Source organism: Mesoplodon mirus, assembly GCF_964341445.2.
Source record: "Mesoplodon mirus genome assembly, chromosome: 3".
Lineage (NCBI taxonomy): Eukaryota > Metazoa > Chordata > Mammalia > Artiodactyla > Ziphiidae > Mesoplodon > Mesoplodon mirus.
Genome location: NC_138978.1, coordinates 26,144,666 through 26,161,490, shown reverse-complemented (window position 1 = coordinate 26,161,490; position 16,825 = coordinate 26,144,666). Strand labels below are relative to the sequence as shown.

At 52.6% G+C, this 16,825-nt stretch overlaps 1 protein-coding gene across 5 annotated transcripts in view; it reads right to left on the bottom strand.

Annotated features, from left to right (window-relative positions):
- Positions 1-16,825, bottom strand: part of PTPRU (protein tyrosine phosphatase receptor type U) — an 84,215-nt gene that overhangs the window by 32,902 nt on the left and 34,488 nt on the right. For 4 of the 5 annotated variants that reach the window (XM_082613593.1, XM_082613596.1, XM_082613594.1 and 1 more), the window contains 7 exons: positions 15,851-16,159; positions 11,431-11,540; positions 10,882-11,083; positions 10,425-10,527; positions 7,643-7,916; positions 6,838-6,874; positions 5,917-6,055 (listed from right to left, as the gene is read on the bottom strand). In XM_082613593.1, the coding sequence (XP_082469719.1) occupies positions 5,917-6,055; positions 6,838-6,874; positions 7,643-7,916; positions 10,425-10,527; positions 10,882-11,083; positions 11,431-11,540; positions 15,851-16,159 (1,174 nt within the window). The remainder of the gene's footprint in view (positions 1-5,916; positions 6,056-6,837; positions 6,875-7,642; positions 7,917-10,424; positions 10,528-10,881; positions 11,084-11,430; positions 11,541-15,850; positions 16,160-16,825) is intronic. The other variant, XM_082613597.1, reaches the window with a different exon arrangement.

Here is a 16,825-nt window from a genome sequence, read left to right as displayed (position 1 = left end):
CTCTGGATGCCCCTCCTGCCAGGACCTCGACCTCCTTCCTGTGCTAAGATGGCTCTGTGTCCACGCTGGGGACCAGTGCTGCCGTGCACTGCGGTGGGTGCGGCCTTCCCAGTCTGGACAAGAGATGGCTCAGCAGGCCCAGGCCTCCTGCTCCCAGCCCCACCCGCGGGCCCTGGGCATCACCCTTACTGTTGCCCAGGGTAGAGCCAAAGACCCCTTTGGGGGCAGGTGAGAAGAAGCCTCTGTGGCTGTGACCTTGACCATCAACATAAGAGAGACGGTGGAGGAGGAAGGGAGGTGAGGAGGGGCAAGAGGACTGACACAGGAGGAGGAGAGTAAAGGGACAATGACAAGGAGAGAGAGAGGGAAGGAGACAGAGGGAGGGAGGGACAGGTCAGACACCAGCAACCACAGGGAAGACAGAGGACAGCCCGTCAAGCTGGCTGAACAATGGTGCCCAAGGAGGACCTGTCACCATGGATACTGGCCTAGAAGGTCTGCAGTGGTGTACCCCAGGGCTCTGTTCCCACCCAGGCCTCCTGGTCCACTTGGAAGAAGAACCTGAAACACCAACCATCCAGAGCCACAGACACAGCCAGGAGGGACACCTAGCACTGAGGCCTCCAGCCGATCTCAGGGTGAGATCAAGCAGATGCCACGTAACATGGACACTTGGAAAAGTTCTGCATTTAGGTTCAAAATTAGCTGCAAAGTAGAGAGGGAGGGCGAGCTGCCTTGTCAGCAGCTCCTGGAAAAGCCAAGCTGGAGGCTCCACATGAGTTGACAGGGGTGTGGTTGCTGGAAAAGCCAGTGTGACGGTGGGTGACTTCAATGCAAGAAGAGGGTCCAGGGAGGAGGTGAGAGACCACTATCCTCTGGGCTGGCCCAGGGCCACCTGAGCCTGCTGTGCAAGGAGGGGACAAGCACAGGTAAGGGGAATGTTCTGGAAGGCTTGCAGGGTCAGCGATCACAGAGGCAGGAAACAGAGCAGCATAGACAGACCATGGAGTCCGACGGGGCCTGGGTTATAACCCCAGCTCTGCCCGTCCTGTGGCCTCTGAGGAGTCCCTTAACCTCCCTGAGCCTCAGTTTCCTCATCAGTAAAATGGGGTGATCACAGTGCCTCTTCTCAGGGTTGTTGTGTGAATTCTGTGTGAAGAACTGAGCCCAGGGGAGGTGCCCAGGAAATGGTGGGTCTGAGGAGCTGGGGTCACCAGCTGGAGAAGGACTGGTGGCACCCTGGGAGCTGGGTGCACCATGTGGAGAGCTGCCATCTGTCTGCCACCCACACATGCGCACAGAGCTGTGGATCCAGAGCGGAACCCGGGTGAGGACCTTCCTAGATGCGGACTGCGGTCTGATGTCAGGAGGTCCCACCCAGCAGGAGTGGCTCAAGACACAAGGGGCTGCCTCGGGGGTGAGAGGACACAGAGGCTCAGGGAGGTCGAGTGACTTGCCCGGGGTGGCTCAGCAGAGCCAGGTCTGAACCTGAGACTCTGACCACAAAGCCAGCCCTTGTAACCTCCACGCAGGAGGATGATGGAGGGAGGAGAGACAGAGCAGAGGAGGGAAGCTCAGAGACAGGGTGGCCGTGGAGGAGGGGCTGATGCCAGGCCAGGCCGGGGTGGGGGCAGGGGCTCCCCAGGAGGGGCGGGGCTCTGAGGCAGGTGCGCTACTTACGGGTAGTAGGAGTAGGCATAGTGGTCTCTCCTGGCAGCGTGCAAAGAGAACAGCACAGGTGGGCCGCAGTCCTTCCCCAGGCCGGGCCCAGGGCAGCACCCCCAGCAGGTAGGGGCTTGGTGCTTTCCGTGCCGGGGATGGGGTTGGCCGGGGACCGACAGGTCAGAAGGGCCTTCCTTGACCCAAGGGCTGGCCGGGCTCAGTCTCTGAGGACCAGGACCCAAGGTCCCTTCTAGAACCTTCCCCAAGCCCACTGCTGGAGTGAGAAGGAGGCGGGGAAAGGGCCTGGAGGGAAGCAGAGCTTTCACACACAGTCATGCACACATGCATTCACTAAGAGAAATGCACTGCACGCTCACATATGCAGACACACTCATCTGGATACACACGTTCATACACAGAAACACAATGACACACTCATGCACTTACAAACACAGATACTTACACACATGCAGACACTCATACACATGTATTCAAACACACACACTGACACACACAGGTACATACACAAACACACATTCACACACGCTCACACACAGACGCCTGCGCTCACACACACGGACACCCCCACTCACACACTCAAGGTAACTGCCGCACTCTCCCCTGCAGACAGTCCCCACTGCGGTCCCCGTGCCGCCCACCCCTGCAGGTCCCTCTCTCTGCCCCTGATGGGACAGCCCTCTGCACGCACCTGTGCCTGGGAGGGAACAAGTGGCCGGGGCAGGGGACACTGCGGCCTCATCATCCACCCAGACTGCCCCTGGGTGTGGGGTCCATGAAAGGAGCCAGATCACCCCCTCACGGGCACTCAGAGCACAGGGGGGTCAAGAGCCCTGACCTGACCACCAGGCACCATCAGCGAGGAGGGGGGGCAGGTCTGCTTCCCAGCTCCCAGGTGGGGAAGCCGGTCCCGGAGAGTCACGGTCTGCCTGGGGCTCTTGGAGGTCAGCGAGAGTCCAGAGCAGGCCCAGGACCCTGCCCCCAGAGCCAGCTCCCCCTGCGGCCCGTCCAGGCCCACTCCAGGGTCCTCCACTCACCCACCCCACGTCACCCATCAGTGGGGGAGGGAAGGGAAGGAGAGGGGAGGGGAAGGTTGAGGCCCAGCCAGGGCAGGAGATTGGCTCAGAGGTCACACAGCATGTCACCCACCCCAGGGACAGAGGGAGGGTCCAGGGCCCTGAGCTGGTCACAGAGGCCCTGAGGGGAGGGGGGAGGGGCTGAAGGAGTAGCGTTCTTCTGGTATCAGCTGAAATATCATGACTTTAAAAGAGCCTTCCCTAAGGAGTCCCCCACAGTCACCAACTACATTATGTCCCCCTTTACCCTCTCTCTGCCCCCCACCCCGACACCCTGGTCTTTTCACAATTTGTAATTACGCATTTGTGCTTTTTCTAGTTTAATGCCAGGCCCCCCACTTATAACCACAAAGCACAAGAGGACAGCATCTTGGTCGCTTTTGCCCACCACTGGATCCCCAAGGCCCAGGACAGTGCCCAGCACATTATATTCCCTAGATATTTTATTGAATTGAGTAATCAATAAATGAGGAAAAATAAATAAAAGAATTCCACCTTTATGAGCTTCCATTTCCTCCTCTAAACAAGTGAGGTTAATAATAATCCCCCCACGGCAAGCACGCGCTCAGCCCTTCCCTGCCCCCTCCTCCTGCTGGGTTGGCGGGGGCGGTTCAGGAAGACCCAAGTCCCCTGGGCCAGACGCTGGGGACACACAGCCAACAAGACAGAACTTCCTCCACCCCCATGAAGCTCTCAGTCCAGCAGGGAAGAGAAATACTGAGCAAAGCGCTGCAAGCATGTGAATGAAGTGCCAGGGTTGGGGGGGCTGGGGCGGGGAGGGCTGCAAAGGGAAGTAGGGAGGGTCTCTGGAAGCGGAGCCAAGGGATCCAACTGGCCAGGGGCACCCCGGAGTTCCCCAGGGCAGGTGCATCCAGCCTCACTGTCCGCAGGGCGGACCAGGGTGCACGGGGGCTAACTGGGAGCTGCCCTCCCTCCGCAACCTCCTAATCTGTCCATTACACCTGTCCCCCGGTTGATCTGAACACCCCCATCCCTGCCAGAGCTGCTCTGTCCCATGGCACCCCACAATGCAGACTAGGGGAGCCCTTAGGAGCACAGTGGACCCTGAAGGCCGGGCAGGATTCGGGGGATGCAGCGAGGTGCTACAGAATGGGACCGAATGGCTTTTAGAGGATCTAAGGAGGGGCAGGGGGGTGGGGGGGTGGGGTGGATCCTAGAGGCTTCCAGTAGCAGCTGCATAAAGTGGAGGTTTCCTAGTGAGGCTCTGGCAGCATCTCTGACCCATCCTCTCCTGGGCCTAGCACTCTCTTTGCAGGGGTGGGTAACATCCCCTACTTTGCCAATCTTCCCTTGAGGGTAAATTTCTAGAGCCTCAAATACCACCTGCAACCCCCAAGATCTGACCCCTCCCTTACAGCCCTCTCTATCTGCACCACTACCCAGCCCCCAGGGCCTTGCCACTTACAGGAACCTACTGTGTGCCAGTTGTGGTGAGGCCCTTCACGTGCCCAGCCGTGAGGAGGATGGGCTTTGCAGTCAGGCCTGGGTTCACTCAGGACCTGCCACTTAGCCAAGTGACATGGGCAAGTCGCTTAATGATAGTTTCCTGACCTGTCTAAGGGACTTAGACCTGCTTCGTGGGCCAGGATCCAAGAAAGAAAAATACTCTGATGTATTCTGAGTCCCAGAACAGTGCTTCGTACACAGTAGGTGCTCAATAACTCCTGTTCTAATGGCTGATGTGTATAGAACTCCTGGCACAGAGTAATATTCATTAAATGATAGTTTAAAATATTTTGTCTCAGGAATCTGTACAGGGACTACGGGAAGGGAAAAATCAGAGCCCAGCACTCTGGACTGGACACCCCCACGCCACCCCAGCGGTGGTATGCCCCACCCCCAGACGCTCTAGGAGAGTTTTTCTACTATCGTTGCCTGGCCTCAGGCAAGGGGGCCCTGGCCAGTTCTCCCTCATCTCCCTGGATCCTGCTTATCTGCTCCTGGCATCCCAGAGACCCAGAGCCAACACACCCATGTGTGCCCAGCCTGGCAGCAGCAAGAGCTACAGAAGCCAGAGCCCAGGCGGGGAGAGGGTGGAGCAGGCTCTGCCTCTGGCTCCCTGGGTGACCTTGGGCAGGTCCATGCCCCTTCTGGGCCTCAGCATCGCCATCCCTCAATTAAGGGGCTTGGACCACAGTGTCCCGGGGCTGCCTGGTGGGGAATGCGGTGGGGTGGGGAGGGAGAGCAAAGGGGTCTCAGAAGTCCCTACTCGGCTCCAACCCGAGGCTCAGCCTTCAGCTGCTCCATATACTGAGCTCCCAGGAGAGGTTTATTTGGTGTTTTGAAGATGGGTTCTGCTGCTTTTGAAAGACTGGAAAACCACTAGACTAGATGTCCTTGAGCTACATGGCAGCTCTCAGTTTCTGGGCTCTTAGCCTCTATAATTCTAAATTCTGAGATTCTCAGAATCTCCAATCCTGGATTTCTAAAACTCCAAAATGGTAAATTCTGGATTCTAAGATATGCTGGGATTCACTCTGCCCACTGCAACATGCACTGGGAAAATGCATCCCTCACAAACACAAGGACTGGACCTTTGAGGCCCAGGAGATGGCACGGGCAGGAAGGAGGTCTCCTCTGAGTCATGGTCCCAGGAGGACTCCTCAGGGATCAACAGTAACAGAGTCCACGGCAAGCTGAGCCCAAGAAAAGGTGGGGCCTGGGAAGTGCAGAGGGTCCTTGCTTTGAAGTGCAGTGAGCCCTGCCCCCACCTCAGGATCAACACCACAACCTCGTGGTTAGGGCAGACAAGAGAGCAGAAGACCTTCGGGGGGCTGAGGGTTCGAAGTCAGGTTACCTCCACACCATCCCCATCAGAACAGCCCAGCAGTCACAGGAGGGTGGTGCCCACGCCCAGCACGGCTCCTTGGCAGCCGGCAGTGAGTGCCCTTGCCTGGGCAGTGGCACCTGGCACCAGCCAGAAGTGGGCTCCAGCCAAGCCACTCTAAGGCAGCTCCATTTGCAGAGTCTCGGGCTTCACCCCACCCGGCTTGGGTCCATCCACAGGCCTGATGCCCAGGCTGGCAGCCCTCCACACACCGGCCAGGCGACTGCCTGACCAGCCCCCAGCCTCCTCTCTGCTCACCAGGCCTCTGACGGAGAGAAGCCTCGGGTGGGCCAGGGCACCGGCCTCACTCACCCCTTTCGGATGATAATGATAATGGCCCCCAGGAGGAGGATGAGGACAGCAAGTCCCCCTGCACAGATGCCCAGGATGAGCCCCATCTCCTCCGACTTCTGGGACACCTCCAGGGGCTGTTTGCTTTCCTTGCAGGCAGCTGGGAAGAACAAAGCAGAACAAAGGATCAAAGGGGAGATGAGGACCACCTTAAGCCCCAAGGAATAAACCCGGCTGCACAAACAGGTACACAAAGACATCTGCCCCTCATCCTCAGCACGTGTCCCGCCTTTCAATCAAACCCATCTCCTCATCATCCCTCACACCTTCTGCATTCCCGTGTCAGAGGCTTTACGTGCCCTGTGCCCCTATCTGGGATATTAGCTCCCTTCACTCTTCCTCAAATCCTCCCCATCCTTCAGTGGACGGAAGATGGAGGATGTGTGGGGCCTTCAGACCCCACCCTTTTGCCCTCCTGGGAGGCAATGGGGGGAGAGAATTATGTACCCAGGGCATGGTTAGGGCATCTCAGGATGGGGAACCAACCACATTCCCCATGTGAGAACAGGGACAATCCCTACACCACAGGGTCCATGCTGTCCCCACTTCTCCCCACCACAGGAAAGGGGCAGATACAGACCTCAGTGTCCAGTACCCACCACCCCCGTGGCCCGACCATAATGGCTCCCCCTCCTCCAGGCCCCTGCCAAGGCCCCTTCTGTGACCATGGCAGGATGAGGGTTTGTCCCCACTGCCCAGTCTGGAAGAAGGAGCCCTTGAGGTGGGGCACATAGGGAGCAAGAAAGGGAAATGTTTCCTGACCCCCAAGCCTGCCAGACCACCCTCCTCTGCTCCCACAGGCCTGGGGACCCAGGGTCCACCTCCCCAGAGCCCAGCAAGTAAGAAACCCGCTACTGAAGGACTGAACCCAGGGGGACTTACCCTTCCTGGCAATGCGGATGCAATTCAGCCGGGTCTCCTGGAGGCACAGATGGGGGTCTCAGCACCGCTGAAGCCAAGACCTGACCCTCCCCAGAGGGAATCTTAGACAGCGTGTCTTGGGCCTGGTCAGGGCTTTTTTGGCGTGGACTGTTACTAAAGACACCCCACCTGGCAAGAGGGCCTGGGGGGAACCAGGGAGGGAGGGGCCAAGAGGGAAGGAGCCCGCAATAGGGTAATGCCTTAGGAAGCGGGGATGAGATGGGTGGAAACAGAAAGAAACAGCATGGGAAGAGGGCTGGTTTGGGGAGGCGCTCAGAAATGACGGTGGGGCCTAGATCCAGGGGTCTGCTTAGGATGGGGGCAACCTGGGAAGGAGCGATCCGAGGAGGGAGGAGCCTGGAGAAGGGCGGGGCTTCAGGGAGGAGGCGGCTCCCAGGCCTCCTCAAGGTCTGGTGAAAGTGGGAACCTGAGATGGACTCCCTCTGGAGAGAGAGGGGCCTGAGATAGAAGACCAGGGCCTCAGGGGGCAGCAGGGACCAGGCTGGGAGCTTGGATAGAAAAGAGTCTGGGGAAAAATGGTTCAGGAAGGGGGTACTGCTGGAGAGAAACTGGCTGGGGTTAAGAGGGCGGGGCTCAGGTGAGTGGGCGGGGCTGGGAGTGGGAGGAGCTATCGGAGGGCAAGGCTCATCAGGACGGGGGTAGGGCCTGGTGGGGGTGGGTCTCTGGCCTCTGTAGCAGCCTGCTCCAAGGTATCGCCAATCCTGCCCCCCAGCCGTCCCCGCCACCACCCCGGCCGGCCCCTCACCCCCTTCAGGTGGCTTGTTGCCTGGAAGTAGATGAGGTAGGCCTTCCTGGGCTCAAGCGGTGGGTTCCAGAAGCCACGATAGGTATGGTTGTCACCCACGGTGAAGGGCATGGCCTCAGGCAGACTGCTGGCCGCCAGTTCGGCCCCGAAGTAGTGCACCAGGCCTCGGGCCAGCGCCGCATCGAAGGTCAGAGGCACTGGGAAGCAGTCCTGGCCGCCTGGCTCCCGCCGGAGTCTCCGCGGTCGCTCCTCCTCCACGATAACCTGGTACACACTGGCCATGGGGAGGGGAAAGCGCAGTGGTCACGGTTGCCAGACAACAGGGAGAGCCGTCCGGTGGCTAAGGGCGTGGGCTTTGGGGTCAGGCCCAGGAGAGGGCTCTCATCTCGGCTCTGCCTCTTACTAGCTGGGCAAGTCACTTAAGCTCCCTGGGCCTCAGTTTCCTCCTCTGTAAAATGGGAGTGATTACAGGACTGTTACATAAGGTAGAGGTGAGGAAGGAGGCAAGTTTAGCAAGCAGCCAGTGCCTGTCAGCTGTTATTACTGTAACTAAGGCTGAAAGAATGTGAGCCCTGCTTAAGGGAACCAAGCCCTAAAGCCCCACCCTGACTCCTCAATGAGTCCTCCAGGGCCTGGGAACCCCAAGCCTCAGGCTCCAGCCAGGTTCCCGACAGGTCCCTCTAGGCCACGATAAATTCGAGTAAGACATGATGCATTCACTCATCCAGAAAGTGTTTACTAAGCTCAGACATGGGCCCTGTGCTGGGCACTTGGGGGATGTAGGCTTCCTGGAACTGCCCTCCAGTGGGGGAGCTGGTCACTTAGCAGGCAAACGAGGTCACACTAACCCTACATCTCGAGTACCCTCCCAACCCGGAGGCAGCCTCGAGACTGCAACTCTGAGCGTGCCATCTCCCAGTCCTGATGGCTGATTTGTGTTCCCTGGGCTGTATTCCCTCTGATTTGTGTCTCCTGATCCCGACTTGTGTGTTTCTATTTATTTTCATCACTTTACTGAATGGCCTTGCTGTGAACTCCTCCACATCCTCAGTGGAACAAAGCCAAGAGTAAATAAATGAATGCTGACAAATTTAAATATTTCCAGTCCCAGCCTCGGTCACGTCTTGGCATGGGATACCCCATACTGACAGCCTGCACTCTGGCAAAGTAGAAATGCCTTTTCCTTGCTCTCCAGCTGTTTCTTTTGAGCTTCCAAGTTGGGAGGGAATCACCCCAGCACCCTGGGATTTGGGCCAGACAGGTTCATTCCATCACTAACCAGCCCAGGCCCTTCTCAACCCTCCATTTCCCAGGCTGATGTGAGGCCTCTCCTGGCCCAAAGTCCCACCAGGAGATGATAATCATCATTAGCCATGAACGAAGCACATCTTGATCTGGGATGATCCCCGTGATGCACCTAAGGGAGGCTCAGAGGGGTGAAGGGACATGCCCAAGGTTGCACAGCCATCAGGCCCCTCCCCCTCACATGGTCCACCCCTCGCCCAGACCCAGCCTTGCCATCATCATCCCTGAGTGACGCTGACCAGGCCTGCTCACAGGATCCCCCAAGGGAAAAGGAAAGGAGAAGGTGATGCTGGTTTCCCAACTCCTCCCAGATTCAGAGGCAACAGGGCCCTGAGGCTCCTGCAAAACGCCAAATGCCCCTGAGATGCCCAGACTTTTTCCTGGGGTCTGGGAATCAGCCCAGGGCAGGCTTTGCAGTGGCAAATACAGGGGAGCCAAAGCAGGAGAAAAGAGTGGAAGGGGGGAGGAGTGAGGAAATGAGGGGGTGTCAAGGGCACCTGGGAAACCCACTGCCTTCTTGGGGGGCTTAAGAGGACCCTCCCATGCCCAAATGCAGGCTGTCACCCTCTCCCAGTGCATGAAACTTTATGGTAGGAGGGGATGGACCAGAGGGGCAGGGAGGCTCTGTGACTTCAAGGAAAGGTACAGGCTTTGCAGACAAACCTGCCTTCCAAACCTGGAAGCTTCCAACCTGGCTTCTGTGGCCATGGGGGCTCATTATTCAGGCTCTCTGAGGCTGTTTCCTGATGTGTAAAGTAAGGGTACTAATACCCACTCCACAGGCTGCCACGAGGATAACATGACTCATGCAGCTAAAGCCTGTAACATGATGTCTGGCTGACAGGAAGTATGTGCACACATTCCACAAACACGCTCACTCTCTTTCACATACACACTCACACATCACACACACATCACGTGTCTTCACCACACGTGCACACACACACACATACACACACACACACATCTTGTCTCCAGCACCTTCCCCCCAAAAGAAACAGCCACTATGGCATCAGCTTTCTCTGCAAAGAAGTGGGGAGACCAAGCTCTTGGCCACTCCAGAGAGATGGCCCCATCTGGCTGGCTGCACTAGCCTTCCAGAAAGCCCATCTCTGTGTCTCCCTGGATGGGATCCTCCAGGGAAAATGCTGGGAAAAATAAGGCCCCCAGAGTTCACTTCTCCAAGGTGTCAGAAGGAGGCCCTCTGGAGAGGCCTGAACAGTCCCCTCTCCAGGCTGGATGTTGTCCAGAGATCTCGTGACAGTCACCGCCAGGCACCCTGCAGCCTCAGAGAGGAGTGACTGCAGGCATCCTGCCTGCCCAGGATCACAGAATGTCCTCCTCCTGACACTCTGAACCCTTAGTGCGAGACTGAGGAAGGACAGGGGTGAGCTGGCCTGGGTGGGGACTCTGGGTCAGAGGAGGGGCCTCTTCCCTATGGCCCTGACCCCCCGCCCCTCCGTGCAGGCGTCCCCACCTGATGGGCGCCCCACGGCCCTGCGCCGGCCTCAGCAGCACGGTGATGGTGTTCTCAGACTCGCCCAGCGGCGACGGCATGTCGGCATAATCAAAGCTAGGAGCTGGGGAAGGGGACAGGACATAAGCACAGAGCCTGGCCACTGGACCAGGAAGGTCAGGCCTCCAGCATCCTTGACCCCTGTCCTCAGATCTCTTCCCCTTCAGCCTTCGCCTCCTTGTTCCCTCTGACCTGAGCTTCCCTGACCCCTGACCTCAGCCCTTGGATTCCACCGATCGTAGTCTCTAGACTCCTCTGATTTAATCTTCCCTGACCCCTGGCCTCAACCTCTAAATGGTACGTTTATCTCAGCAGGAGCCCTCCATCACCACCCCCAGGAAGCCTCACCCCCTACCCATGGAACCCTGAGACTCTGTGCTTCCTCCAAAGGGGCCAGGGCGGGTCAGGCGGGGCTCACCTGAGATGTTGGTGGTGATCTCGGTGAGCGCCGCCTGGCCAAAGCCTTTGCCCGTGCGGGCCCGCACGGAGAACAGGTAGGTGGTGCCCGGGTGCAGGTTGGAGAAGACGTGGTAGGTCTCATTGCGGAGCTTGGAGATGGTACGCCGTGGGCCCGGCACATTCACCGCCGGGTCTGACGACTCGATGCTCTGGTAGCTGATCTGGGGGCAGGATGGGCAGGTAGGCGGGCACAGGGATGGGGAAGGGCATCACTAGTCCCGTAGCCTCCCACCCATCATGGTTCAGGTGAGCTAGGGATAAGGTTGGGCAAAGGGGAGAAGCTTGGTGGGGGGACCGTGGATGCCCCTTAGTCCAGGCCTCTGGGCACCTTCGTCTCTCTCTTCTGCCTTCAGGGCCCCTGTCCCCATAACACATGGGGCACAGACCCCAGCCATAGTGGAAGGAATCCCGATGATCACCTCTGTTCCTCCGCCCCATACACTTCCCTCTCCAACCCGTGGGCCCACCTTCCACCAGGGGCCCCAGTTGTAATAGGGTCCAAACCCACCTCATACTGAGTGATGAGGCCATTGGGCTCCTGGGGCTCCTCCCACTTGAGGAAGATCATGTCCTCCAGTGGAGTGAAGGTCAGGGACTCAGCTGCAATCCCACCAGGCACTGCAAGGGAAAGGCGACATGGGGCAGGGGAAAGCAAGCTTCGGAACAAGATAGCTGAGTTCAGATTCCAGCTTTGCTATTCCCTAGCTGGAATGCTTGGACCACTCAGCCTCTCTGAGCCTCAGCTTCCTCATCTGTGAAATGGGGATGATAATAACACCTCCCTCACCAGAATTAAATGATGTGATGTACATAAAGCCCCAAGGCAAATAAATATCAGCACTCTCATATGGTTCAGTCTACGCCTGAGTACTCGAAAAGGGCAGCTGGCACTTTCATCACTGTGCAGGATGCATTTGGCAGAGAAGAATGAATGCTCCTATTTTGTTCCAGTTGAGTGGTTTTCAGAAAATATAAACATTTGCCAGAAAAATGAAAACAACCGCATTAGAGTGGCAGGATTATGGGTGGAGCTGTTTTCTTGTCTAAAAATTACCAATTACACAAACAATATGTTCAATGTAGAAAATCAAAATAGGCATAAAGAAAATTAATGGCACCTACAATTCCATCACCCAGAGATAAATACTGTCAACATTTCAGCAGAAGCCCTTTCAGGTATGGTTTTGTTTTTGTTTTGTTTTGTTTTAAGGTATCATCTTAACAGCAGGCTCAAGGAATTTCTTCTAGGAAGAGAACGGCCTTTGTTTGGGAAAACACCTTGATAAACCGTTGTGGGGAAGCTGAACTCCTAAGATAGAGGAAAGCAGAAACCCAGATAACAATCAGGGACAGCTCAAGTGCCTTGTGTTAAAATGAACAGTTAACAAGGCAACACCACTATCCACCCACCAAAATGATAAAAGGAAAAAGACAATTCCAAGTGTTGGTGAGGATGCAGAGCAACCGAAATTTTCACACACTGCTAGTGGGAGCATAAACTGATACAACCACTTGGGAAAACTGGATGTATCTACTTATTATGAACACATATCCTACAACCTAGCCGTTCTACTCCTAGGCATAAACCCATCAGAAATGTATATATCTACCAAAAAAAGAGAGAATCTACAAGAATTTTATTTGCAGCACAATTTAAAATAGTTGAAAACAACCCAAATGCCCAACAATAGTAAATAAGAAAAATAAATGTGGCATATTCACATAATGGACCATTCAGCATTGAGAATGAATTCTCTAGAACTGTACACACAACATGGCTGAATCTCTCAAGCATAAAGCTGAGAGAAAGAAGCCAGTCATAAAAAGAGTACACACTGTATGATTCCACTGATGCAATGTTCAAAACCAAGCGGAAATTAATCTGTGGCATTACAGGTCAGGATAATGCCTACCTTTGGAAGGTTGTGAGGGGGAAGGTGCATAAAGGGGGGCTTCTGGGCTGCTGGTAATGCTTTTTCTTGGTCTGGGTGTGGTTATCCTGATGTGTGCCATCTTTGAGTATGCTTTGAGCTGACCACTTAAGAAGAGCACACTTCCCGTAAGTATGATACTAGTACTTCAGTGAAAAGTAAAAAATATTAAATAATGAGCAGTTATCAGAGGGAGGGGGAGAAGAGGGACAGAGAAAGAAGAAAGAAAACCAAGTAACCCAAGTGAGGCCTGGCCAGGGTTGGGGGAGGGGGTGTAAAGCAGCCACAACAACGTACCTAGCAGGGGGTGAGGGGAAAGGTCAACAGATTTTAAGAATGGAGCAGTCTGATATTCAGTTTGAGGTTACTTAATAAGGGTATCAGTATATGCTACCCAAAATATGCCACTTGGTATAAGGATTATTTTGAGCTGAATTGAGAAGGCAATGTAGGAGCATACATGAGAAAAAATTCTCTGCCCTCCCCCTATTTGCCTAAAAGTAGGACATAAATTTGTAAAGGTGCCCCCTTCCCCTCTCTGCCAGGAAGGAGAGAAGTTAATCACTGAGAAAACTAGACCCTTATCAGCCTGGAGAAATCTACCTAACAAACTTTACAGACTACCATTAGTTTCCCCATATATTTGACTTACCCTAATTTGCTGCCCCTAGAAGCTCAAAGTCCTTTTCCTTTGTCTTGTCACTTCTCTAAAAATTCACTGTTCTTTTGTTAGGACACTATATAAGTCCAAGTTCTCACCATCCCTTTGAGTTACTAATCACTGAGTACTCCCCTGTTATGGGTGATGCATGTGTTCATAAACTACTATTTCCTAGAATGGAAAATAATCCAAAAAAATAAGTATATGTATATATATATATATCTTATATCTGAATCACCTTGCTGTACACCTGAAACTAACACAATATTGTAAATCAATTATACCTCAATTTAAAACTTTTTAATAAAATAAATAAATAAAAATAAAAATAAACTCCTGTTTATTTTTCTCTTGTTAATCTGTCTTTTCTCCGTCTAATTTACAAGGCCCCAACCAATGAACCTAAGATGAGTAGAAGAAAAAAGTTAAGTTTTTCCTTTCCTACATTTGCAATGATTCAGGGTAAACGCCTCTAGTCCTCACTCCCATCCCCAGCAAATCCTCAGCGCATCAGTGCAGGGCATAGAGGATACACATTGCCTCATGTGAGTGGGGTTTTCTGGAAATCAAGGAAGGAGTTGAATTTTATATCTAGGATGCTGCTGTGCAGAACAGAAAACTGCATATGCGAGGAAGCAAAAAACAAAACAAAACAAAAAACTATTAACCAAGGAGCTTGGGGTTACCTGGGATTTTACAGCAATCTGGAGAACGCTTTTGCTGGCATTAGAGTGTAGCTGTTAAGAAAAACAACTCTCAAACAGATGGCCAGGTTTGAAACCCAGCTCTGCTACCCATCTACTAGCTATGTGCCCTCATCTGTAAAATGGGAATGGTAATAGTAAATAACCAAATAGGGTTGTCATGAGGATCATATGCATTAATACATGAAAAGCATTCAGAATAGTGCTTGACATATAGTAAGTGCTTAATAAATATTAGCTTGACATAAGTAGAACAGTACACCCAACAAGGACAGAACGCCTATTTTTTTCAAGTAGATATGGAACATTTATCAAAATTTAACCATATGTCAGGCCATAAAGCAAGGATCAAATTTCAAAAGACCAAAACTAGAGTATATACTCTGACCATAGTGGAAGTAAGCTAAAAATCAATAACAAAAAGATAATTAGAAAAATCCCAATTGCTTAGAAATCAAGCAATGTAATTCTAAATAACTCTTGGGTCAAAGAAGAAATTAGAAAATATTTTAAACTGAATGATACTGAAGATAGGCTATATCAGAACCTGTGGGATGCAGCTAAAGCAGGGCTTAGAGGGAAATTTATAGCTTTAAATGTATATATTAGAAATAAAGAAATTCTCAAAATCAATGATCTAATAAGTTTCTATCTCAAAAAGCTAAAAGAAAAGCTGATCAAATCCAAAGAAAGTATTTTTTTAAAAAAAGAAATAAAGAATAGAAAACATTCAATAAAGAAAATAAACTAGGGGCTTCTCTGGTGGCGCAGTGGTTAAGAATCTGCCTGCCAATGCAGGGGTCACAGGTTTGAGCCCTGGTCCGGGAAGATCCCACACGCCGTGGAAGCAACTGAGCCCGTGTGCCACAACTGCTGAGCTTGCACTCTAGAGCCGGTGAGCCTAGAGCCCGTGCTCCGCAACAGGAGAGGCCACCGCAATGAGAGGCCCGTGAACTGCAATGAAGAGTAGCCCCTGCTCGCTGCAACTAGAGAAAGCCCGTGCACAGCAATGAAGACCCAACGCAGTCAAAAATACATAAATAAAATAAACAAATTTTTAAAAAGAAAGAAAGAAAGAAAATAAACTAGGCCAAAAGTTGGCTCTTTGGAAAGATTAATAAAATTTATACACCCTTACCATGAGAAACATGAGAATAAGAGAGAAGACACAAATTACCAATATCAGGAATGAAAAAGGGAAAAGCACTATAGCTCCTACCGATGTTCAATAAATATAATAAGAGTATTATAACCAACTTTATGGCAAGAAATTTGACAATTTAGGTGAAATGATCAAACTCCTTAAAAACGCAGTATACCAAAACTGATACAAGAGTAGAAAACCTGAATATTCCAATATCTGTTTTGAAAATTAAAACTACTATTAAAAAACCCTGCCACAAAGAAAACTCCAGGCCCAAATGACTTCACTGCTAAATGTTCCCAAACAATTAAGGAAGAAATATACCAACTTAACCCAAAGTCTTCAGGGGAATAGATATCGGTATCATTACTTTACTGTTACACAGTCGGTTTAATCCTAAGCAAATAATTTCCTATAGCAATTTCAGTCTCAGACATGCAGCGTCTGTGGGAGGCACTGAGGACACTGGGAATAAGGGGGCCTCTTACCATCCTCGTCCGTCTGGAACGTGACCTCCTTGCCCTCCTTGCGCCCCTCGGGGTTAGTGAGGACGAGCCGCACGTGGACATTCCGGTAGGGCAGTAGGTTCTTGATGGTGTAGCGGCTGACACCCTGCTCTATCTTCACACATTCCCGGATGGTCTGGTTGTGGCTGCTGCCCAGGGTGTAGTGATAGCACAGGGACACAGTGTAGGTGTGGCAACGTGTCACGTTGTAGCCCAGTGGTTCCCACTGCAGGGTCAGCTGGCGGGCCTGGATCTCAGCAAAAGCCAGGCCTTTGGGGGCCCTCATGGGCTCTGGGCAACCCAGGAAGCAGAGAGAAAAGGTAGAAGAAATGGGAAAAGAAGAGTAGATGGGAGAGAAAACATCATTCAGCTGACTGATATCAACCTTCCTTTGCCCCCAAGAGTCCAAGAGACCCCCTAGAAGAGCAAACAGTGCGTAAAAGTGTGTTTGGAGTCAGGCGGGGCCACATCTGAATCCTGGCTCTGCTACTTGCAGCTGGCAACCACTGGCTAAGCTGCTTCACCTCTCTGAGCTTTAACTGCAAAATGGGATAATAGGCCCTACGTCATAGGATGGCTGTGAGGTTTAAGGTAATACATGCAAAGCATGTGCAATAATGGCTAATACACAACAGGCCCTCGAAAATTTTAGCTATAATTTTTTTAATAATACAGTTCACCTCCTATTTCAAGATCATGATGGAGGATGTCAAGACAGTCTGAATCAACCAACTGCTCTATTTTCCTTTATTTATTAATTCCAAACTTGTTCTAAAACAGCTTATAGTAATATATACGATACAATAGTATAGAGAAGTCAGGATGATGGGGGAAATGAAAGGCAAATAGTTAAATAATGCCAGAGAATGTTAGGAAAATAGAAATTCATGTCATTAGGTTCTATGTGGAGCTAAAGATGAGATTCAAATTAGGTGGTGAGTTTCCTGGCTTCCAAAG